This window comes from Dermacentor andersoni, chromosome 2 (assembly GCF_023375885.2).
Source record: "Dermacentor andersoni chromosome 2, qqDerAnde1_hic_scaffold, whole genome shotgun sequence".
In the NCBI taxonomy this organism is placed as follows: domain Eukaryota; kingdom Metazoa; phylum Arthropoda; class Arachnida; order Ixodida; family Ixodidae; genus Dermacentor; species Dermacentor andersoni.
The window spans coordinates 67,920,386-67,946,912 of NC_092815.1; the positions used below are offsets into that span (position 1 = coordinate 67,920,386).

Sequence of the window (26,527 nt, forward strand, 5' to 3'; positions counted from 1 at the left end):
CACCTAGACCAGTACACCCCTGGCAACCAATTAATAAGAGAAAGCGGTGAACGTCGAGCAGTACCTGTCAAGACCAAAGTTTTAAATTCAATGCAGCTAGAACTATTCGAATAAACGACTGGTTCGTCAACACTACTAAATTTGCTCGGGGATATGAAGTGACAGCCACACGAAACATATTGGCGGCGTATTTTTGATTCAGTGTCGCGGTCACTGGCCATTTTACGCTGAATACGGCAGTTCTAGCAAGATCACCGAATCCAAGCTGCGTTGCCCTTAGTCACTGCCTGTCATGCAGTCAAAGCATGACAGGCAGTGACTTAATATCCCTTAATAAGGTGGCGCAACAATTTTTTTTCTATTTTAAAGGTGCGCGAATCAATACATGGGTTGCACTGAAATTTCTCGGTCTCACTAGCAGCATCCATCCGAGCAAGCGCATCGGTTGTGTGTCTTCCCAAAGCTACATCTATATATTTGCCGATTTGTTATAATTTTGTTTTGGAGCTGAACTTCACTGACGCCCTTCACTGACAAAACGTCGTTTCACTTCTAGTCACGCAGGCCAAAGGCGCGAAACACAACGCGCGAGTATACCATTGGACGGTTCTGTAGCTTCGGATTGCGACTTTGTTTTCTAAGATTGGGCTATTAATGCGCGGTGTCATCAGACCTCAGTTTGTGCCGTCTGTGATTTCCACCGGAAAATATGCAGAAGCCTGAATCAAACTCCAAACGAGACCCAAAAGTTTTTCGTTTTTACATCCCGGAAACAAATGCCGGCCGGGAGTATACATATGCTATATACAGCCACACACTCGCTTTCAATGGCCATTAAAATCAGATATTCGAAAATTGCGAGACCTTTTGGCTCCTTTGCGAGAACTCGCAAATAGGCGCCAGTTTATAGGCATGCGGATTTCAATAGCCTTTGAAATCAATGGTCATTGAAGGCGAGCGTGTGAATGTGGAATGTTGATATTGACGGAGAATACGTGGGAACAACGAGTGTTTTTGACCCGCCTTCTGGCGTCAAATACCACGGTCCTACACTCGCTTTAGATGGCAACTAAAATCAAATATAATCGAAATCTGCGAGCCCTATTAGCTCCTTTGCGAGAAGGCGCCAATAGGAGCCAATTATTGGAATGCGGAGTTCAATAGCATTTGATGTCAATGGTCGTTGAAAGCGAGCGCGTGACTCTTGTATATAAAACAACAAAAGCATCTTACGCTGCACGATGATCTTACCTTAAATCTGGTCTGCATTACCGGAGTCATTAACCGGTCAGCAGTCGAGATAAGCAAGATACGTTTAGGATATTGGTGGAAGAAAGCACGGCTGAGATCGATAACACCGGATCCCTTATAGGCATAGGTAATCAAGGCACGTATTTCAGCCGCAATAGCAGAGCGGTTATCGTGCTGCGTTGTGTATATATGTGAACTTCGGTCTTTCAAACCTGAATACTATCTATGACCGAAGCGCGTTTTATGAGGTCATCGCTTTGGTGCCGCTAGCGAAGTTCGTGTTAGGTGTCGCATAAACAAAAGCAAACAGAAAAGTACCCCGACGGCAATGATACGGCAGTGAACGTAGTGCGAGATAGCCGTTAACTTGTCTCGCCTGTCAGTATCAGATAAAAGGCGATGGCGATGGTGAAAAGAGAAGGGAAGAAATAGAGATGGTAAGCTTAGGTAAGAACGCGACCGTTAAGTATTCCATGACAGCGCGAAAAGCGAGTATACGGCGATGGCGAACGCGGAAAATATCTTAAGAAGAAAGACTGAGTCAGATATGAAAGACTGGCATTGGGGTACAGGTGTAGGCCTAATGCCTCTGCTCCTCGGTATTGGACAGGTGGTCATTCTGTTCTTTTTGGGGCACTTCCATCATCCTTGGCGTCTGTGGCCGAGTCCACCATCTTATTTCTTTTAATAGAGAACAAATAATAAATTTTGGAGTTTTAGGTTCTAGAACCACGATATGATTATGAGGCGCGCTGCAGTATGTATGACACACTAGGGATTAATTATGAACCCCTGGGGTTCTCTTACCGTGCACTCAATGCACGTAATACACGGCCGTTTTTTGCATTTGGCCCTCACCAGAATGCCGCCCCCGAAGCTGGGATTTGATCTCGCGACCTGGGGCTTAGCAGCTCGACGGCAAAGCCACTACACCATCGCGGTTGGTGTAAAAATAATATATAATATGCACTAGACAGATTTGTACTGTGGTCTTGTGAGATATTAGCCTCGTGTTTGACTTTTGAACCTCCGTATTTCTGCGTTCAGTGTAGCGAATTCAGCGCGTGTTATTGGTGCTTGAGAAAGCTTAGGGATTCCTACGGGAATTTCTAAAGCTTTTCTTACAACTACATGGTGTCCATCATGCGATATAACGGGAGAAAGACCATGTTTAGCATAACAGGCATGAGGCAATTAGCACAGCTTTAGTCGGCGATTTCCGTGACACGTGGTATGGAAAAGTTGAACGCAGCAACTGTCCCAAGAAATGTCCACGCGACGGCACGGCCGTGCGGTGATTAAAAAATAATTGAGATGTCTGAGGGCCTTGCGCTCGATGTAGTGAGAAAATCCGTTACAATTCATTAGGTCTCCTTACAGATGACGCCACCAAAAGGAGGGCTGTGCTCTGCATAGTTTGCTTCGAAACACAATTACTGTACGAGAGCGGAAATGCTTCAAATAATTTCCCAGAAGAAGACGTTCAACGATATACTTCAACTATCTGCGTAATTGTTCTGATAATTTGGGAGAACTCCGGTAAGCTTTTTTCTTTTTTCTTTTTCCTCTACGCCGCCATGTCTAAAGGGCAAGAGAGAGAATGAAGAGGAAAGGCAGGGAGGTTAACCAGATATGAGTCTCCGGTTTGCTACCCTACACTGGGGATGGGGGATAGGGGTTAGAAAGATGACAGAGAGGAAAACGCAAAAAAAAAAGGAAAAAGAACACGCACACATGGAGGCACACATACACAAAAGGCGTTCTAGTTAAAGTCGTTCACACAGGCCGGTCGATCGCAAAAAGCGCAATAGCGCTTGCACGGCCTTCTTCTGTGACGGTAGGTCCTTTCGATGTTGTAGAATTCTTTTTTCGGATAGCGCTTGGTCGTCCAGTTGGTCAAGTTCATGGCGAAAGCGTGCCCTCTGTGTACTGTACTGTGGGCAGGCGCACAAAATATGGCCAATTGATTCTTCATGGCCGCAGTGGTCACAGGTTGGGCTGTCGGTCATCCCTATGCGGAATGCATAGGCTTTAGTAAAGGCAACGCCCAACCAAAGTCGATATAAAAGCGTGGCGTCTCTACGGCGAAGCTGTGATGGCGCTCGAAGACTTAGTGTTGGATCAAGTGAGTACAGTCGCGTGTTTCTTAAATGTGGCTCATTCCATTGCGACGCGGTGCACTGCCGAGCAAGTAGGCGGAGCTTCCGTGCTGCGTCAGTTCTAGAATGAGGAATTTGGACGTGGCGCTCCTCACTATGGGCTGAGCGGGCAGCGTGATCCGCCCGTTCATTGCCGATAATCCCGCAGTGACTTGGAAGCCACTGAAAGGTTATCTCATGGCCTGCTTCACTTATATGTTGCAACGTCTCTGTAATATGGAATATTAGTTGTTCGTGTGGTCCGCGTCGTAAAGGTGACAGTAGAGACTGCAGTGCCGCCTTCGAATCGCAGAATATTGTCCATTTATGTGGTGGTTCATCACCAATGTGATGAAGGGCAGTAAAGAGCGCTGCGAGCTCTGCTGCCGTCGATGTTGTCGCGTGGGTCGTCTTAAATTTGATTGTTGTAGCTTTCGCTGGTATGACGATTGCCGCCGCGGAGCTACTTGGAAGGACAGATCCATCAGTGTAAATATGCGTAGAATCACGGTAATTCTCGTACAAATGTAGTAGCGTGAGCTGTCTAAGGGCTGGCGATTATAGATCAGCTTTTTTCGAGATACCAGGTATTGTGAGGTTGATTTTTGGCTGAGCGAGGCACCATGGAGGAATCGAAGGTCTCGCAGCCGGGGTGAAACAAGCTGGCAATGCTTCATCATGTGTGGTTATCGTCCGGCTGAAAGATGTGTGTGGTCTGTCCGCTGTTAGGGAGGCCAAGTGGTGACGAGGAGTCCTGGTCAGATGCCTTATATGGGTCCTGAGTACTTCAATTTCAATGTGGGTCCTGACAAGGTGATCTCCAGCGATTCCTATCGTAGCCACTGTTGAAGCACTCTGAGGCAGGCCTAGACAGATCCGGAGCACTTGAACCTGAAGACTTTGTATTGTGCGTAGATTTGTTTTACCTGTGTTGTTTATTGCTGGCAAGCTGTATCGCAGAAATCCTAGGAAAAGCACCCTGTACAGTTGCAACATCGCACTTGGCGACATTCCCCAGGTCTTGCCAGCGAAAAACTTGAAGAGGTGACAGATGCCTGTCAACCGTTTTTTCACGTATGATACGTGTGGGCTCCATGACAAGTCCCTGTCGATTATGACACCTAGGAACTTATACGATCGGACCCGTCGTATTATTTGGCCATTTATCATTACATTGTAGTTGGCCATGGGTTTGCGCGTAAATGGCACTAGTGCGCATTTCTCTGAGGAAATTTCCAGGCCTCGATTACGAAGGTAGAGAACAGTTTGTGTGGCGGCTCTCTGAATTCTCGCTCGCAACTGTAGGCGTGTTACTGCAGACGTCCATATGCAGATGTCATCCGCGTACATTGATAGCCTGACTGTAGTTGGCACGTGCTCAAGGAGAGTAATTAGTGTTAGATTAAATAACACAGGGCTAAGTACACCGCCCTGGGGGACGCCGCGGTAGCTATAATGTAGACAAGTATGGCCTTCTTCGGTGCTTACAAAAAAGGATCGCATGGATAAATAACTCCGTATCCATTTAAACATCCGACCACCCACTCCTACCTCTGCGAGAGCAGAGAGGATGGCTTCATGCGTAACGTTGTCATACGCCCCTTTAACGTCGAGGAATAAGGAAGCGCAGAGACGCTTACGGCATTTCTCATGTTGAATGTAGGTGACCAGGTCGACGACGTTATCGATCGATGATCGACCACGTCGGAAGCCCGCCATGGCATCTGGGTAGGTGTTGTGGTACTCCAAGTACCACTCCAGGCGTCCTAGGACCATCCTCTCCATTACTTTGCCGACACAGCTCGCCAACGCGATCGGGCGATATGATGAGAGTTCCAACGGCGACTTGCCAGGCTTCAGCAGTGGAACAAGGCGACTTGTCTTCCAGGTTGTTGGTAGTGTGCCATCTCTCCAAGATTCATTGTACACCTCAAGGAGAACTCCTCTCGCTCGCTCACCCAGGTGGCACAGAGCTCGGTAGGAAATTCCGTCAGGTCCTGGCGCTGATGTGCGGCTACACAAAGCTAATGCTGCCTTAAGTTCGTGGATTGAGAATGGTAGATCCATCCGGTGATCACGTGGTGGCGGACAGTTACTCGAAGGCGATAATATGTTGGTAACTGTGAGTTGGCCGGATAATCTGGCGCAGAAATCCTCTGCCACGTCAATCTCCGATCTCTTTTGAGAGAGGGCAAGCGCCTTGAATGGGAATCGCTGTACGGGGAGTGTCCGGAGACCACGCACCGTTCTCCATAGTTGCGATAAAGGCTTGCGCGGATCTAGCGACTCGCAGAAGGCAGTCCAACGTTGCGATTCGAGCTTGGCTAACCGGCGCTGTATCTTCTTTTGCGTGCGCCTGGCGGTCCGTAAATCGTCCATTGTTTTCGTACGTCGGTATCTTCGTTCAGCACGTCGTCGGATTGCTCGAAGTCGTTCTAGTTCCACATCAAATTCGTTCAGTTTCGAAAAGCATGTGAGAGTGCGCATAGTGTCTTGCACCGCGCCCTTGATTGCCTCTTCCAAGTCGAAAGATGGATTGGCGTCGCAGTGTTCTTCCATAATAGACTGAAATTTAGGCCAGTCCACTCTTTGGATCGTATCCCGTATTTTGGAAGGGGACAATCCTCTGATCTTGATGTACGTGGGGATATGGTCGCTTCCGTGCGTCTCTATGTCCGCAAACCACCCTGCACGTCTGACAAGGCTTCGTGAGACGAAAGCCAAGTCAAGACAGCTGCTGTAGGTGGAGCCACGTAAGAAGGTAGGACTTCCATCATTCAGCAGCCAAAGTTCATTACTGGAGGCGAAAGATACCAGAGCTCTCCCTCTTGCGTTGATCATCGGACTTCCCCAGAGTGTATGATGGGCGTTGAAATCCCCAGTGATGACCCAGGGATTGGAGGTTGAGGAAAAGATGTCTTGCAGTCTTTTGTAATCAAATCGACTTGACGGAGATAGGTAGGCGGCGACAAAAGTAAAGGCCAAATTCTTTTTCCTTACGTTTAGGCATATATATTGGTTATTGTCATTAGGTGGTACAGGCTGATGAGTGTAGGTGAGGTCACGGCGAATACACACCAAAACCTTACTGTTTTCATAAACAGTTGACGACATAAATAATTCATATCCGGAAAGCCTGATTGTATTCGATAAGTTCGGCTCGCAAATGACGATAATTGGAAACATATTGGCGTACACGAAGCGACGGAAATCCGAAAGGCGCGCTCTGAGTCCGCGCGCATTCCACTGAAAAATAGCTGCTTGTCGGACCTCTTCCCTAAAAGACCGTGGCTGTGGAGCCATGATCTACTCAAGGGTTGCAAGCACCGGACTCAGAGCGTCCAGTACTTGAAGCGCACTTCTGGCAGACGGTGTGTGCATGTTGCTTAGCAACACGCGAATGGCATTCATTAAAGGCCTAATAAGTGCTATCACTTGCTCATCTGTTTTCCGTGACTCCTCGGATACAGCACCTTGCTGTACTGGGGGCGGCTTCTTCTGCGGCTCTTCTGGCGGTCGTGTACGTGGAAGTGGCGGCCATTCCTTTGTGGAGAGAGATCTGGCAGTTTTCTCCCTTCCAACATCGGTGTTCGGAGGGCTGGAAACTTCCGCTGGTGATGCTGCTTGACGAGTTGACTGTTCCGGAAAACTTGATGTTTTCCGTCGTGAAGACCTTCGACGGTGACGTCGTCTTCGCCGTACTTTCACAGCAGCCTCTTTGTGGGTTGAGCTGTCTCTGACCATTTGTTTAAGAATGGTGATCTCTTTCTTGATCTGGGGACAGTCTTTGGAAGAGGCACAGTGATCACCCTGACAGTTAGGACACTTCAACTTGATTGCGCTGCAGTTGTCTTCTGAGTGGGGTTCGGCACATCGAGGGCACACGGCCGAATTTCTGCAGACACCCTTCACATGGCCAATCTTCTGACAATTGAAGCATTGCATTGGTCTTGGAATAAATGGTCGAACCTGGTGGCGAAAGTGGCCGACCTTCACGTAGGGTGGAAGGCAGTCGCCTTTGAACGTTATTCTCACACAACGTGTGTTGCCGAGGCGACAAACATGCACAATGACGTTGCGTTCACTTGCTGGTTTTATAAGAACTGGGAGGTCTGCATTAGGAATTTCATCGTCAATGTCATAGATGACTCCTGTTATTGTGGCACCATTCATTGGCATGATGGATCGGACCTTGATGTTTCCCAGCTGCGTTACATGTTGTAGTATGGTCAGCGCGCTCGGGTTCATCACATCGATTGCCAGGATGTTTCGCCTAGTGTTTATCCTGACATCCTTGATCTCGTTTGGCACAGTGTTTTCGAGATACACGGAGAGTGCTTGCCTGTTGAGGACGCGCAGGTTGTCGGTAGCGTTCTGTGGCACAAACAGGATGGAGTGAGGCCATCGTTGAGGCGCTGTTTTCACAGTGTTCGAGCTGGACGCCGAAGATGAGTTGATCATTCTTCGTTTGGCCTTGCGGTACTGGACAAGTCGAAAGCCGTCTTCCGAGGACTCGTCACCTGATGCGGAGTACAGCTCTGTGTCCTCGCTACCACTCGATGTATTTCCTCGCTTCCTCGAACCGATGTCCGCGGGTGAACGGGAACCGGAAGGGTCCTCGGGGTGTTGCACATCCATCACCGCGATGGAGGGGGCGGTAGACCCCACAGGTGCAGTGAGAAGTCCAGAAAAGCACGGAGACGGGCGAGATGTGTTCCGCAAGAGAAGCACTTCGTCCTCTAAAGGGCAAAATTTACAGATTTCTTCGCAGCTCCGCAAGTGCCATCGGCGCAATTGTCGTTCAGTAGATTCATCGCTAATTTCTCTTTGAACACGCGTTACGTCTGCCGGAGCGTTTGCTGATACACATTCTTTTTCTGCGTAAGAAGCGTTTGGCGGAACATTCATTCGGTCATTTGTGTATGCATCTCGAATACAGCAGTGAAACAAAACATGAATTTCTGCGCACAGAGTGACACAGTTGCGTCGGACACTTAAATCTAACGCTCCCGCACTACATGCTACAGCTAATTGCTAAATGGGCCTCCACTTGGTCTGGCTAATTGCTCAGTAATTTCACCAATGGTGTACTGTCAACTTTGTCATTTGACAAAAAGATAATTCCTCTCTTGAAGTTGGTGCTTGAATGATATTGGTTAGGCAGATTGTTCTGTCTAGAATTTCGACTACCAGTCGGTAATTGTAGCGGCCGAGAAAAGCATAGATGGTGACAGCACTAAAAGACATTTGAATGCGTAATCAGCTGTCAGCACATTCAATTAAGCACTAGGGAAGTGATGTTCCTCCTTATGTAGAACATATTTTATTTTTTTTACACAGCCATGAAAATTTTCTACTTTGGACACTTCTCCTTGCTTACATCTAACAGAAAAAAAAAGAACACGTCCCTGCATAATTAATCGCATCTTTCTGATAGCTCATTTACTTTATCGACCGACTTTGGTGTACCTCGCTCTTACGAACAAAGTCTCTATGTATGAATGCTGAACATAATTGTGCTTTTAAATTGGCTCGGCATAGCAATTTTATGTTAGCTCGCAAATTCCAAACGAAATCAGGCACTGTGTCTCTAGTGTCTTGTTTGATTGTTTAAATAATTAACATTGATTTGTTATCTTCCTGGTCAGTGTGGTAAAAATAAAGAACAGTTGTTGTGGGTGTTAGTGTGGTCACCAGTGAGTATAGTTCGCAAGCACGAGACATATTGTGTCGTTGTCTGTCAGCAGGATACCTTGCTGTCACAGCGCACGGTACTTGTTCAGATTACCGCATGCCAGCTCCTCGCGACACGCAGCGCTCCAGTTTGCATAATTACATTGAAGTCTCTAGTGCGTGTAATATAGACGGACAACTCATTACTGTAGCTTATGAAGATTTTCTTTTCACTGAAATTTCGGCCTACCTTTTGTAACGTCACCTAGCGAGCCACACTTTGAATCCACAGCCTTTATCAAAAGAGACAGAGTTCACGTGTGTGTGTGTTTGTGTGTGTGTGCGTGTGTGTTTATTTCTATTTGGCCGCCCGTAAGCTGCCGCCGATCTATGGCGTGACAGGGGCTTTTGTCTGGGCACATGAGCCTCTGCCTGCTCTGGAGACCTTTATGAATGAAGCCATTATTTTCGCCTCTTCCAGTGTCTGCTTCTAAAGAAAGGTCTCTCTTGGAAATCTCGAATCAGCCCTGTTCTTCGCAAATGATATCCCCTCCGTATGGTTGCTTATTTCCTCACCTCATCATATTGTTTTATTATATCCCACTTAATTATTACTCGAATTAGCCACTGGTTATATTACATATCACATATCTTGCCTCACTGTGCTTCTTTCCCTCAATTTCAACTGGTACATAAATCATGCGTGTTTCCTTTGTAATTAATGTTTTGGCCTCTAGCGTTTCCTATTATTCATAAACTAAATCAACTGGATTGTAACCTTCTCAAAATAGTGTTCGCCCACGACGATAAAATAAATGATGCAGATCCAATGCAGATCTCTAAATCTATATGTGAAGCAAAGCTTTCGTGATTCATTTAATTAAATTCTATCAAACTGTTCATCTCCTGCGACGCATTTTGCCTCATAGCGTTCGCGAGCTGCTCGGCAAATCAGCAAGACGCGGAAAACTCTCACTATGCACGACCCACGTGATCCACGCGACCGCTTATTGGGCAGTCTCCGGGGATTCGCCCACTTTTCATCACAACCTCACTAGGATCTGTACGGCTTATCATTGTACTATCTCGAGGATCGACTCACCTTACTCGGAGGGAAGCCGGCCGAACAGATGAGCCAAATCGCGCAGAGAAAATAGAGAAAGGGCCGCTTTAATGAAAGAATTATGCGCTTGAAAGAGTGTATTTGTTGCAGTGAAGATATTTATGCGCAAGTTATTCTTTTAATACGTAATTTCATGAAGAACAGCGCCCGTAGTCACAAAAATAGCGCTTCCGTCAGAATGGGTCATAAGAGCGAATTCTGGCCAATCCTGATGCTGGACGTTATATTTTACGAAGGGGGCCGACCGAAGGCGACGAGCACTTACGAACGCTTTGTGAAATTGGCACAACACACCTGAATAGGTTGTACAGCTGTAGCTAGCAGCAGCAGCAGTAGTTGCGCTCGAGCATCTCGCTCGCTGCTCTAACCAACGTTACTAGACTAGGTTCAGTTGTTTAACTCTCCGTAGGCGCCGTATATCGCGGGCGCCCCCGTGCCTTGGTTTGCCGCCAGAGAGCGGGAGCGCCGCAGGTAGCTCTACGCGGGCGCAGCTCTGCGTTGGCGAAGGTGCTTGGGTCCTCCGATTTCGCAACTTAAGAACGCAGCGTTTTCGTCGATGAGTTTTTTAATGTTTCAATAGTCTCGCGTTTAACAGATAGATTAAAAGACTAGGTAGCTGTGCAAATGCTGTTGCGCTCCCCTGGAGTGCACTTTGGAGTCCTTAGTCCAGGGCCGCAGCAGCCCTGGCCGTTCACTGCGATCTACTAATCAGCTGTTGCTGATGAGTAGCTGTAAGTAGCTGTTGCTGATTAGTACTAGTTAACTTATAATGCGAACGCATTGTATGGCTCATGAGGCGGCGTTAGCGCGTCTACACTGGTCCAAATGGTCAAGGGAGCCCAAGTGAGCTTACCGAGGCAGTCGAATACGTGAGTTAAGGCAAAGTTAATTAAGGCAGAGTGAATCAGGCGAGTTAATTAAGGCACAGCTAATTAAAATAAAGGCACTCGAACCCACGACCATTGGTAGAAGTCGAACCAGCGACCGTTGGTGTTAAATTAGGGATAATTAAGGCCCATTTTCTAAGATATACTTAAGGCACTCGAACCCACGACCTTTAGTGGGAGCGCAACACACATCCTTTGGTGTAAATTAAGGTGAAGTTAATTAAGGTAGAGTGAACTAAGGCACAATGGCACTCGAACCTACGATCATTGGTAGGAGTCAAAACCGCTAACCTTTATGGTAATTAAGGCGAAGGTAATCAATATAGAGTTAATTAAGGCGCTCGAACCCATGATCGTTGGTGGGAGTCGCATCCTCGACCTTTGGTGGCGACAGTGCTTTCGCATTAATCCACCTAGGGATACAAAGTCTTTCTTTATTAGAACATAAGATATACAAATAAAATATTTCTTCAGCGCAGTGCGCCTCCAATTTTAATTATTTAGTCGTGTAATTAAACCATTAATTGATTAGTACCAAAGTTGCTATAATCAGCTGTTGTAGCTGTCCGCAGCTCAATCGGGTAATTTATGATTTAGTTAGTACTACTAGGTGCTACTCATCAGCAGGGAGGTCAGCAAGCCAATCGATGCACTTTTAAAATAGTATATATAGGAATAAATCCATGGCACCTTCTCTCGATATACATGGTGTCCCAGCTAACTTTAGCCCGAGTTTTAAAATATGGGAATGCCACGTAGCTGGATAGAAATAAGGTAGTGTTGTTTGGCGTCGCTTGGAGATACTCAGTGTCTTACATGCCGCCTAATTAGATAATTAGTCTTAACTAACTTAATCTTCTGAAATATTGTGATTAGATGAAAAGTGACAATGAGAAAATTATAGAGCGACATGAAAAGCTCCCGATACAGTTTTCTGTTGCTCAGTACGTGCTACATAAAAGTGTTTTTCCGAGTGTGAAAGAAGCCCGCAGCTGCACGCAATATTGCCGCTCCACTGGCCACTCAAAGCACTTTGCGTGTGTTCGCGGGCTCCTTTCACGCTCGGAAAAACACTTTTATGTAGCACGTACTGAACAACAGAAAGCTGTATTGGTAGCTGTTCATGTCGCTCTGCAATTTCTTATTGACACTTTCATCTAACTATAATATTAAAGAAGTTGAACAATTAATTAAGACTAATTATGCAATTAGGCGGAACGAAAAAAACAATAATCTAAGCATGTCCAAGCAAGGTCAAACAACATTACCTCGGTTCTGTCACGCTACGTCGGATTCACATATTTTTAAAGTCTGGCTAAAGTTAGCTGGGACACTCTGTATATACACACTCTCAGCACTTCCTTTCGGGATGAAAAAGAAACTGAAGCTAGCAATATTTTTTTTTCATCAGAACGCCACATTCCCAATTGCAATATTAAAACCTACGCGAGCTTCGCTCGCCTCCGAGCAGACTTGCACATTCAATGCAGGTTCTCGCTGCAGGAACGGAGCATAAATATGCATTCGCGTCACCAAATAAAATTGGATGATACGGGCCGTAAACTCGTCAAAATGCACACGGCATTGAAAACGCACAAGAGTGTCGCAAAAAAAAAAAAACGAGAATGCAGCAAAACACGCATGTCTACAAACAGCCAAAACACGTGAACAGCCGCGGAGAGTGCTTCGCCGGCCCGTCCGCTGCGTTCTGACCGAGCAAAGTGCGACAGCAGCGCCACCAGATGCAAGGATCGGTGGTGGGTCCCCGCAGTCGCAGGAGTTTTAAAACTGAACCTAGTCGAGTAACGCTGGCTCTAACAATACGCGGACGCGGCATGGCGCGACATGGCACGACGCAGCAGGCCTGAAGGCTGCTGCGCCTGCGCAGCAAGAACAGTGCCCTCGGAGATACCAGGTGTCGCAAAAGGCTCGCACCTCGACAGTGCACAGGGCGAGTCCGGCGGGAAGCTACTGGGGCGTTAGTCAGCGCACAATGAAAAGTTTAGATTCAGCTTCACGTTTACGGTCCACCGTCCATTCCGCACTCTGCCGCACAACGCTCATGCCAGCAGCGGAAGCCAGAACGCGGCTCTGGCTCCGGCAGAGCTGACTGAGCGGAGCCAAAGCAGCGTTCGTCGCTTTTGCAGCCAAATGCACAGCGCTACACCATCGAGCCCTGCATGCGCGACTGTACATACCATGACCGCAAGACGGCGGCGGCGCGAACACCTCCTCCAGTGTACTTATAATTGCTATCACACTAAACCTACGGGTCAGTGACCATCCACTGCATTTTTTGGAACGACAGCGTCTACAAAAATTGCACAGTTTTCCCTCTATCAGCGAAGGCTGAAGTAGAATCTCTCAAATATTTGAAGACGTGTTTGCCTCTACAATGTATCTTCACTCGTACAAAATACAAGACATGTTTTGGGACAGCAGAGTAGGTAAACGCAGCACGGATGTTGAAAAACTGATGCACCCTGCACACGTAGCACAGCGGAGGCAATGTGTCTCCACTACCGTGAAGAAGAAACCAGAGTAATCGTCCTGTACGGCTGCGACCAGGCAACTGGTTCAAACTCCTGAAGGCAGGTTTAGTCTGCGACTCCAGCAGTAACTTAACTGGTATTCAAGGGGTTTATTACGCCTGTCGACGGTTACACTAGAAATCAGTTGCTCATGTTTCGCAATATATCTGAGCGTTCAGATGCGAGACAGACTTCAGCGGCATGGCAACCATGACGATTTCTGATCTCCGAGAACAAGGCCTCAGTATGTCAGCTGGGAATTCCGCATTGGTTGGCTTTACGTGCAAACAAATGTCATTGCGCACCGTTTCAATCAACGATCAAGCTGTATGTTATGTTAAGACGCATCGCGTTCTGGGTATCATTGACCGCAACCTCTATTGGAACCCCCACTGCGTGTATATGGAGAGGAAGTTATCTGCCATTGCAAAGGTTTTCAAAATTTCTCTGCGGGAAAATTTGGTCTATACCAGTCCATTCAATGCTTCAGCTGTGTAAGGGGCTGTTCTTTGGACTCCTGCGTTACTGTCTGCCGGTTTTGTCAAATACATGCAAGACCAACATCCGCGCTCTCCAGAGCGCGGATGTTGCCAGTTTACAATTGCCTTCGTGAGAGACGATACGACCCAGGCGCATGCAGCTGTCGACTCTTTCAGTGCACACATCCTCCATCTGTCAAGAATTTCCGACCATCACTTAGCTTCCCTGCTAGCCGAGAGAACTTACGCGACCTTTTCAAGAATGATTAGCGCTAATCAAGAGTGCATTACGTCATCTTATATCTAAGGATGGCTGCGATATCCTCGAGTGAAACCGCGGAAAATCATGAGGCACATCGGTGCGGTCAATGCTGCAGCTTTATAGTGCCTTGTTCCTCGGCTTCGCAAGATACAGCCTCCCTGTGCTAGGCAACACCTGCAAAACAAACCTACGTGGACTCCCATGACTACACCCCTACGGGCCTGTCTCGGTCTTCCGCAGTGTGCGTCTACAACGCCAACAATCTTCACAGCGCGAGATCACCCAGTATCAATGTACATAGCTTAGCACTATGCTCTGGAAACAGGGCACAACATAATCTTTCAGTGGATTCCTGCTCACTAAAGCATCGCCGGCAACGACTTCGCTGACAGGGCTGCCATGTCTAGCCACGAAGACATTCAGACGCGTCCAATACCTTTGACGAGAACGGACACTGCCAGGAAACTTCGCCTGCTCGCACAAAAAAAGAAGCAGCCTTTCGGTAGTTCAAGTGCCGATTGCATAAGCTGAACTCCTTGCTACTGCTACAAGTGCCATTTAGCCTTTCCCGCGGGGAACCAACTTGGTTGTGCAGCTTGTGGCTGGGAGCGGCGTATGCGAACGCTTACTTCTATCGCATGGGAATGGCCGATAGCCCGATGTGCGACTCCTGTAGGCGCTAGGAAACCATCAAGCACCTATGGTGTATCTGTCCTCGCTATGACGCACAATGCCTCTCTCTCCCGACAACTTTAAACCAACTGGACTCGAGACTCGAGTCACTGGCACAAAAAGCGATTCGTGTCTTAGTGCAGCACTTGAAGTGCACCGGTTTGAGAGACCGCTTATAGACATCCATGCATGCTCCCACGTGCACTCAGGACTCACTCTCTTCCTCTTTCTGTTCCTCCTTTTTGTTACCCCCTGTGTAGGGTAGCAAACCGGACGCTCCTACGGCTGACCTCGCTGCCTTTCCTCTTCGTGCTCTTTCTCTCTCTCTCGCTCTCTGTCTCTTTCTCTCTCTGAGCGCATTCCAACTCGGAGCCCTCTCGCCGATTTTTTTATAATCGGTGATTGTAAGATAATACCAGCCAAATTTTGATTCGCGGAAATAAATATCGTCTCTAATTGATCCAGATTAACTCCGATACGATGTACCTCAACGCATATTTTCTTTTCTTTATAACAGTGCTGGGGCTATATGCGACAAATTATCTTGTTAAGCGCGTCTTTTGAGGACTGCGGCCGATGCCTATAGTAATGCGAGGCAGCGAGCATTCGTGCGTGCGCTGGTTTTAAGCCAAAGCGTACATCTTTAAACTGCCTCTTCAGAAGAAAGGGTTGGCTGCCCACTTTGCGCACATAAGAGCGGCACTACTAAACCGAAGAACTTGCGATAATCGCAGAATACGTTCGCAAGTGTGATGCGGCTCATAGAAACGGATTCGCCATATCGAATAAGGCTGACGGCGCAGCTCGTGATCATTTCTCATCTGATAAGACTGGCCACTTCTCCTTATTCATCTGGCGGTGCGTCCGGCTTTACGCGGAACCTGTCAGCTTCTTTCCCGGACAGCGCTAAGCCGTGGCTGCACAGGAGAAGGTCTTAGCCCTTCTTGACAGCTCTCAGGGGCCTCGCGTACAACACTTCATTATCGCAGAAAGGTGGTTCCAGAAATCAATGGTCTCGGTCGAGGAGAGACATGTGTGTTTTGTGCTTTATGGTAGTGCTGCTACTCTCCCGACTCTCCACACCTTTTAACTGCGTTACGCCCTCGCCGCCACAACGACGATTTGCGGGGCACGTGCGATCAACGCGCGATAACTCGCGCACATGTGCGTGCACGCACAGCACACGATTCGCGTACTCTCGCGTACTTTCGCGTACACACAGCCGCACACACACACACTCACGCACGCACATCCACACGATCAAGCCCACGGTACAAGCCCACACATGCACTCGCACGCAGAAAACCCTCGCTACACGTACGCGCACTCGCGTCCAGCCCCTCCACCACACACAGACACACGCACAGGCCGACGCACGCACGCACGACCCCTCCTCACCTCTCTCTCACACACACACGTCATCGTCGTCGTCGTCACTGCCATGACGACCTAATTACAACCTGAATAGTTATGTACGCGCGCCCCATAACGGCGCTGTACCAGCGAGGTGTGGCGCCTGTAATGCCGGCATTCATCATCGCGCCAGCGTTGCGTCAAGCTTGTTATATGCCATGGCGCTGTTCCTGCAACAGTTACCTCGTTTGATGGGTCGCGCTTTGTCGCCTGCGCGTATTGTTTGACCATCACGTGAAGCGCTCAAGCGCAATGGTAAAATCTGCATTCGCTCTCAATGCTTCGCCTTTAGACGAAACTGCACTTTTATTAGCATTGTTTGTCCTGCTTGTTCATTTTATGTTCAGCCGACCCATACGCAAGACCACCAATAGTACCGCTCAGTGAGTGACTTGATTTCATTTATTATGGTACACTGTCAACACCTACGCGTAGCGGTCTCGAAACGTGAGTACTGTGATTGATTTTTCTTTCAGCCTTACGCAACTGCTCGTTGTAATTTGGTCGTATACATATCCTCGCTCGACGAGTTTTCGTCGAAAATGAGACTAAGCTCAACGATCGGAGCGCTGCACTATACACGTAATACCTACCAGGTAGTTTTTCTTTTTTCTTTCTTTTTTAAGCTGCACCAAAATTTTAAGAATTGACTGTGGCAGACAGCACAACTTTAACCCTTGAGCTAAATTACTGGATGAGGTGGCCATTACTTCCACGAAAACTCAAAATACTTAATTGAAGAATTAACATAATTACACTAATAACCTTTTTCGTTAACATACTTTACGGCACATATTTCAACTTACGAAATGTAGCCGGTGAGTTCGCAATACCTATCCACTCGGAACTAATTCTCAGGACTGCACTAGTTTCGAGATATTACTTTTCAACGGGTCCGACGAACTGCATTGGCGTTACAGTGACGTTTGTGCTTCAAGGCATGAAACAGAGTCGCCTAAAAAGTAAGTGGAACAATGCATCGTTACGGAAGTTTGACGACGCGTAAGTCGAAACCGGTGCCATGTTCAGCATTTATTCTAAGCCGATATGCCTCGCAACCTCACTAGTTGCAATACGGAGATTGAAATATGTGCCGTAACGTAATCCGTTAAAAAAGTTAATTAGTGTAGTTACATTAACTATTTAATTAGTCATATTTTCTTTCTCGTAGAATCAATGACCACCTCATCGAGTAATTTAGATCAAGGACTAGAACTTTGCTATCTGCCACAGGCAACTTTTAAAATTTAGCGCAGCACAAAAAAATACAAAATAAAACCTGAACCATTCCACTCTATGAAGGTGGGTGACCAGCGAAGCTGTTTAGCACACGACACAGAGGTGACACAGAATATTGTATAAAATTACGAACACATTTATTCATGTAGATTTGCGTGGACTACTATATATATATATATATATCGCCTCTGCATTACGAAAGAGGTGAGAAATTGCTGATGATGATAGTTTTTGTTGACGCAGAACAAGGATGCACGGAAGCGTAGCTATAAACAGCTTCACTGTAAACGGCACCCTATATATACGGCGAGCTGATAACCAGTAGATACCGAGTTCACGTAGAACCAATTTGGTACTTAGCAAAACTGTATAGCATATTTTCTGTTTGCTCGATTAAGCTGTTTTTTTTTTTCTCGTAAGTTGCATTTCTTGCAGTTTATTGTGGCGTAATTTTACCATATAAAACCTTGCGTGTTGTCTGTACTGCTGCTCTTGCAATCCGGATGACAGCCTCCCCGATGTGCCAAAATGCGGTTTTCTCTCTCGCCCACTATTCTGTTTGAAAACATGCATAAACTTGCGTTCTGCAGGCACGCGACAATTAGTTGCTTCGCTAATGCAGCTTGAGTCAGGGCATTGCCCTTCATATGCTAACGTTAAAATTCATGACCCGTTCGAGCTTCTTTATTAAGAATGTGGATTATACGGAAAAAGTATTGTATTCCTTCGACCTGCCCTTCGACCCCTTATAAAAATTTAATGTAGCAACGTATGTGTACGCCCTTGTAAATTACAATCATCTTTTTCATGTGTCGCTGTTTCGCGCACCTTCTCGTTGTACTCGACAATTATCTTTCGGCAATTTAAATATTAATGTCACTTATAATGTATACAGCGAACGTCTATTGACTCCTGTGGTATTAAAATCTGGAACACTATTCCTTTTTAATCAAAATGTCACCTCGTTTTGCTAACGCACTGCATAACACTACATCCAGCGGTTAACAAACCTAGACGTAATCAAATATTTATGAAATATGTAACTAATTTGCATTTTTCGCATGTATATTAGTTTGCTTCCTTTTTTTCTTCTGAATATACCTTTGTGTGTTGTAGATTAGATTTTATATTAAATTTGATTGATTTTATGTTCGATTTGATACTTGATCAATATTGTATGCTTTATTGTTGATGAACCTGTTGATTTGAAATGTGAAGATTGTATATGTCGTTTTGTTCAATGTTGTCTAGCCTGTCCGAATTGCCATTGTAAAAAAAAAAGAATTTTTTGGACGCAATCTAGTCTAGGGCTAAGGATCCACTCAGTCTGTGCAAATTTTGTGCTACAAAAGAAGGAAATAAAAGTCGGTCAGCCCGTACTATTGTTAATAACAACAGTATCTTTAAGGGATTATATCACAGATGACCTTAAGGTGACAGCAAAAGATCGGTGGATGATTATATTGTATAAACAAGCACAGGGTTTTGATATCAGCGAACTATATTGTAGCGTTCCTAACTAGAACGGCAGTAGAAACGACATAATCTGTGAGACGGGTATCATCCGCCATTTTATTCTAACTTCTTCTTCCTCACTTCTCCCCTAGCCCACTTCATCTTCTTTCATACATCCAGCGCAGACCGCTTCGTATATTTTATATAGTTATTTCATCTTGAGTGAGAGTTTGGGGTTCGATAACGTTTGCGCGCGCAACGGCTCCGCTGGTGAAGTGCGCCTCCTACTGGAGCGGAGCCCTTATCGCACAACTGTTGACAAGGGAACGAAGGGAAGTAGCTGACTTTTTTGTGCCGTTAGACAAGATTGTTGCACAGAATGCTTTTACAAACATAATTACGTAGCAAAATGGCACAATATTCCCTTCTTATCGCAGCGTATCGTATTTTTGTTGCATTGTGCACTATAACCTTCTAACATCGCAGAACACCTCCAAATTCGCACTCACAGCACCGGCTTACCGTGTGGTGTGGCTGGTGCCGTACTGAAACCATTATGAAGCCATGACCAAGGGTGCCGGCTACATGTTGAGTAATTCGTGTAAGCTTACTTCTTTAAACATTTTTTTGTGTGGTTTGCTTCTAGACAAATATTGCACTTACATGTACTGTACCGAAGCGAGTACACTTCATTTGCAACCCCCTGAAAGCTTAGTGCCGAGGGTGTCATTTGTTTGGATCAAAACATGAAAAAGAGAAGGTAAGCGAAATCACTTTCTCTGTGCACCACACGGCTATAGGTAAAGCCCTTTTATTTATTTATTTATTTATTTATTTATTTATTTATTTATTTATTTTATAGGTGTGCGCTTGTTCTGTGCCACAATAAAATCGCTTTGCACTTCACGTAATGCACATCTTGTCATTTTTTTTTTTCTCTGCGAGTCAAAGCAACGAAGGCGTTTGAGCAGAAATAAAAAGAAGGAAAATCACAAAGTCTTGACTTACTCGTCCACGGATCGGCAATGTTGGCGTACGGGCTCCAGTACATCCACATTTGGACGCAGATGAACGGCGATGAGCAGGCAATGTACAGCACGATGACCACGACGGTGATCTTGACCGTCTTGATCTTGGCGCGGGACAGTCCGCGCACCGAGTGGCTGCGCGGAGCCATGAAGGGCGCCACGGCGCTGTCCCTGTTTGCCGCGGCACCTTTGAGGCGGAAGGCGCGGCGAACAGCCCGCGTGGACCCGTCCACGACGACGGTGGCGGTCGCGGCACCGTCCGCGGCCTTCGAGCTCTCCCTCTTCTGGCGCAGGTTGCGCCAGATGGAGTGGCAGATGCACACGTACGTGAAGCACAGCACCAGCAGGGGCACGAAGAAGACCGACACGCCGTACCACGTGACGTAGGCTCGCAGACCCCACGGCTCGATGAAGGTGCCCCAGCAGTCGTACACTCCGGCCGACACCTCCTGGTAGCTGAAGATGAACACCTGCGGCACGCAGCACAGCAGCGACACTGCCCAGGCGACCGACACGAGTATCTTGGACTTTCTCGGGGTCCAGGAGCAGCTGGACAGGGGAAAGCAGATGGCCTGGTACCTGTCCACGGCGGTCACCACGAGCACGTAGGAGGACAGATACGGTCCCAGCAGCTGGACGAACTTGACGGACTTGCAGGCGACGTCCCCGCCGCGGAAGCGGTAGGTGGCGTCCCAGCCCAGCTGGGGAAGCACCGTGAAGAAGGCGGTGGTAAGGTCCGAGATGCACAGGTGAAGCAGGAAGTAGTACATCCGCGTCAGCTTGCAGCGGCGCGCCGCCAGTGCGGCGAGAACGCAGCCGTTGCCGGCGACGGTGAAGGCGAAGATGAGCGCCAGAACGGCGATTTCGATGTGCGCGAGCGACTCGTCGCGCGAACTTGCCCAGATCGCGGTCGAGTTGGCTGAGACATCGTCGACTAAGGGCGGAGACGCCGGCGTCGAGGGGACGCCTTCGGAATAAGCGCCGCTCTCGTGATCCACCACGCGCTGTTCCATGAATTGCGGCCGCGGTTCCTCCCCTAGGGAGTGGCTGCGCCGCAATTAGGTTAACGTACGCTAACGGATAACTAGTGCGATTTCAGTTCCTGTCTTAGAGCGGAGTGCATGAATGACACAGCGAGCATGGTTCGTGTGAAGCACACGGCGCACTCTCATTGTGTAGAATCATGTAGTCCTGGAAGAACCATAGCTAGATGCTGTTCAGTGTTGGCATTGGCGACTATGGAGACAGCGGAGTTGCGGGTGTGTTGGGTTGTATAGAAAAACCATCACTCCTGCAGTTATTATGCGCACAAATATTGAACTTAAATGCATGAAGCCGAGCTGACTTCTTTCTACACCATAGAATAAACTATTCTCTGGTACTGGCAGTCTTCATACAAATTTTTAAAAACCATTTTTTGCCACTCCCACACCGAAAATCCAAGAACGCCTGATATATATGGTCTCCGAAGACAACAATATCTGAACTCTCTAGCGAACCCACCGAAAGATCTCCGCAAGTTTAGTTAGCAGAAATTTCAAACACACGTCAAATCAAACTGCTTAAAATTTCATTAAAAAATAAAGAGTAATACAGACAAACGGAGCAAACTCTCCAAAAAACGTGAACTAACCTTCCGCAGAACAAGAATGGCGTTACAGGTGGACGCTGACGAAGTGCATCTCTGCACCCGTAAGCTCTATAAGCTCACGGCCGGACAACTTTTTCTTCCGTCGCAGAACAAATTTAAAAAGCTCGCACACTATCGCGGTCACGAAGTAACTCTAAGAACGCCCACGAATACCTAGCACAACACACGCGCGCGCGCAACAAGCTATTCCGGACGCGTACTAACTACTGCGTCTCTGCCGTAAGTCATCACGTCTTCCTTCTCGCCTCGGAAGAACACTGCCAGCGAGAAATTCCGACTGCTCTACCGCGGTACAGCGCTCACTGTCGGGCGGCGGCTTCAGCCGTCACAGGCAGATCAACCAAGCCGCTCGGTCTCCACGGGACGCACTCTCCGACGTCGACTGCCAAGCGCCGGAGCGTCGACCGAATCGCCTCGCGCGCTGGGGCGAAACTTTATCCGGCGGCGCTGCCCGCACGGGACGCGCGCTCGTCGAGGGCGCCGGCACGCAGCGCCATGTCGTGGTCGCGAACGTCACTACGCCGAGCGGGTGGGAGCGACTGCTCGAGGTGTCGGCCGCGGTGACAAGCTTCGCGCTCGCCAGATGAGCGAGAAAGGAATCAAGATTGAAAGCTGAGAATCCGGCGGGGGGGGGGGAGGGGGGGGGGGTTGTTTACACTGGAGGAGGAGAACGTGGAAATAGATGAAAGAAGAGAGGCGAATGAAAGCCGTGGTGAATGAGAGTTCACGGCGCGAACAGCACTACGCAGTCAAAAGCGGCCGCTGAGGCCGTTCATTCTCAATAATAATAATAATAATAATAATAATAATAATAATAATAATAATAATAATAATAATAATATTAATAATAATAATAAATAAAAGGCACAAAAGCTTTGGCTTCACTGCCTTCCGCGCCGATGAAGGTTGCGGGCAGTATTCTCTTATTTATTTGTATTATTTTATTTTTATTTCGAATACTCTTAGCCCTTTTCGGGCTGATACAGGGGGGGGGGGGGGGGGAGAGATTGACACATTCTGTCAGCACATCAAGCAATGAAACGAAATAAGTTCATCACGAGAGGTACATTTCCAGCTTCCGTTTGTACAGTCATTGTGTCATCAAAAATCTGTACATCAAGGGCATTTCAATCTTCAATTGTCTTAACAAGGGGAGAATATTTAAACAGATCGATTCTGCCATTGTAAGGCATAAAACCATAAGAGTGATTCCCACGGGGAGAGACTCTGCCAGGATGCAACAAATAGCGCATCTGATCTAAATTAAATTGATTAGTCGAAAGCTGGTGCAAAAACCTCAGTCGTTCAATTTTTCTGCGTGTTGCCAGTGTCGATAAATTTCCCCTAGCAAGCAAGGTGGTTACTGACTGCGTTTTGCGATATGCTGAAAATAGAAACCGTACTGCAAGTCTCTGATACGTTCAAGATGGTTGATCTGTCATTGCTGGTGTGGATCCCATATAACACTAGCATATTTCGAAGAAGGGCGTACAATGGCTGTATACGCCTTAAGTTTAATGCAGGCGTTGCATGCGTCAATTTTCTTTTCAAAAATTCAAGTTCTCGCTGAGCAGATCCACATATGTTATTTCCAATTGATCCAATGATCCTTCCAATTGAGGTTATTTGAGATGGTGACACCAAGATACTTTAGTTCTGTCGTGCGGGCTATTTGTTTGTTGCCTACAAAGTAATTAAAACACAGTGGCTTTTTCTTGTTCGAGACAGTCATACACGCGGTCTCATCAAAATTAATTTCCATATTACATTTGGAGCACCAATTGTGAATTACTTCCAAGGATTTATTAAGTAATTTTTGATTATCTATTGATTTCGCTGGGCAGTACAATATACAATCATCCGCAAATAAACGAACTTGACCACTAGTATCTCGGCTATATCATTAATATACGTCAAGAATAATATTGGCCCCAACACAGACCCTTGCGGTACACCAGAAAAAACGGGTAAGCATTGGGAGTGTTGACCATTCATTTCAACAAATTGCAGCCTATTTGATAAGTACGCTTGAATCCAATTAATAATTTGTTGGTTGACCCCAAAGTCATAAAGCTTGCTGATGAGCTTCTTGTGACAGACCTTATCAAATGCCTTTGACTTATCAATTGAAATTGCATCAACTTGCGCTTTCGAGTTGACTGCCTCAGCAAAGCTGTGGACAGTTTTAAACAGTTGGGTCACAGTTGACAGACTTCTTCGAAAGCCATGCTGCTTACTGTAGAAAAGATTGTTATTTTCTATGTACTGAACTACCTCCTTAGCAAATAGGAGTTCCTTACATGTTGTTCCTTGTTCCTTGCAGGACCTTGCATATTGTGCATGTAATAGAAATCGGGCGATAATTCCCAATGGCAAGCTTGCTTCCAGATTTGAAAATTGCTTTTACCCTTTGCCATCCTCCAGTCAGTAGGTATAATACTGCTATGAAGCGATAACGAAAAAGCTTTTTCGAGAAAGCATGCCACCCACTCAGAATAACGTTTAAAAAAAGCGTTTGGAATCTTGTCCTGGCCCGGTGACTTTCTGTCGTCTAGTTTTAGCAAGGCAGCAATTATGCCTTCTTTCGGGATAACAATATCGCTGTCGGAAAGATTCATGTCTGAGTATTTTACGACAGTACTGTCATCCTATGGAATGAATACAGAGCAGAAGTACTTGTTAAAAGCTTCAGCAAGGGGGGGAGTGTTCAGAACACGACATACCATCTACAAGAACGGCTTCGATTGTATCTCTACTCCTTGATATGTCCTCCAAAACATCTGCGGCGATTCTTGCATATGTTTAATCAACGTATTGGAAAAGAAGAAGCTTTTCGCGTTTTTTGACTCGCTACGCACTTGTGCACTGAGATTACTGATAGCTGTCGCATCTCTTTGAATTCTCTGACTTGCACGGCGCAGTCGTCTTGTTAGATTAATAATATCCCGTGTTATCCATGGGTTTGGCCTATCAGTACTTTTTGTTTCTTGGGGAACATATTTGAGCAAGCAATCATTTACGACTCCCACGACATGACGCCATAGCCCCTTTACGTCTTCATGATGTGGCATTTCATCGACACCGATTTCCATGCGGTCGAGAATTGATGTGTCATCGGCTCGTAAAAATCAAATACGTTACTAGCCGATGTCTTACTTAAGAGTTTATTGGTGACTTTAAGAGACGCAATTACTGCTTTGTGGTCGGATATTCCTTCTTCCACATCAATTTCATAATCAAACGTTTCCTCGGATAGAAACAATAAATCCAACATTGTCGAACTTCCCGCATGTACTCGCGTTGAAGACGAGACCACCTAAATAAGACCGAGTTTAGTCATTGTTTCTAACATACTATCTGCATGAAGCCTATCAGTGGAGCTTGGGATTCCTGCGTCCCAATCTACACCAGGCAAATTGAAGTCAGCAGTGATTATTATTCTCACTTTCTTACTTAAAGTGGTTAGGTAATTATCAAGGCTTTCAAAGAATTCCACCGAGCTGCCAGGAGGCCTATAGATGACGCCCACCAACAATACGGTATTTCGAAGAAATAATCGACACCAAGCATTTTCGTGCGCTTCAAACGACGGTAGTGGCTCATATTTTAGTGGTTTCTTTAACACTAACACAACGCTCCCGCCTCTAGTTAATCTGCTATTTCGCAAGACATTATAGGGAGAAGGAGAAACTTCATCACTCGCCATATCAACTCTCAACCATGTTTCTGTAATAGCGATTACATCAGAGCCATGCGTTAAGGCCAGTCCTTCAAGCAACTCCGTTTTATTCACAATGCTTTGGGCATTCCAATTCACGAGGCGTATTTCATGCTGCTTCTCTTGTCAATCACGGTTCAGCGAAGGGTTTTTTTCGCTATCGCGCATCTTTACCCGCGTGCCAGACTGTTCATCCCACAAGTAGGCTTGATCATTCACAAAAAGTTTATCATGCACGAGCTTAACTTTGGCTCCTCGACTTTTATTGGCCACAGCCGTTTCCCGAAGGTGTGTTCACTTTTTGAGTGTTTCCGGCGAGTAATCATCAGATATGCTTACTTTCGAGCCTTTCAGTTTATGGAAATTCTTGAAAACAGCTACCTTTTCATTGAAGTTATAAAGCTTCATGATGAGTGGCCGATCCCAGTCACCTTTCCTCTTCCCAAGCCTGTGAATTCGCTCTACTGACGACACGTCAGCCTCAAGGTGGTTCAGCAAAATGTCTTTTTAATACTTTGCGTTCAATATTGTCACGTGTTTCTTTCGCGCTTTCCTTGACACTGTAAACTACGACGTTATTCCGCCTCGATCTCTCTTCTAAGTCAGCTATCCTTTCTTGTTGGTTTCTGATCATCCGCTCAACATCTCTAACTGTACTTTCAAGTTCTAGTACCCTATTGCTCACATCTTTGAGGCTATCGACTTTATTTTCAACGCTTATAAGCCAAGCCTCTGCTTTTGTTTGGTTAGCTAATACTTCTTTAGGCATTTCCTCAACAATAGGACCCGGGTTAGTTTCCACATCCCCGGAAAGCGAAATTTCAAGGTACAACCATAACACACTCAAAATTTCATGACACTTCACTGGGAGCGGCAGCAGAATAATGCAAGGATCGTTTGAACGAAAACATGATACGTGAGGATAGTAACGAACCCGTAATATAACCCAGGCATATTTAGGCAACATGGTCGTTCCAGCGCTGCCGCTCCCACTGAAGGTTGTTGGT

At 46.6% G+C, this 26,527-nt stretch overlaps 1 protein-coding gene across 1 annotated transcript in view; it reads right to left on the bottom strand.

Moving 5' to 3' along the window:
* LOC126542021 (oxytocin receptor-like) overlaps positions 1 to 22,179 on the bottom strand; it is a 131,858-nt gene extending 109,679 nt beyond the window's left edge. The window contains exon 1 of the mRNA XM_072286421.1: positions 20,132 to 22,179. Coding sequence (XP_072142522.1) covers positions 20,132 to 21,164 — 1,033 coding nt within the window. The 5' untranslated portion in view covers positions 21,165 to 22,179. The remainder of the gene's footprint in view (positions 1 to 20,131) is intronic.
* Between the last annotated feature and the right edge of the window lie 4,348 nt (positions 22,180 to 26,527).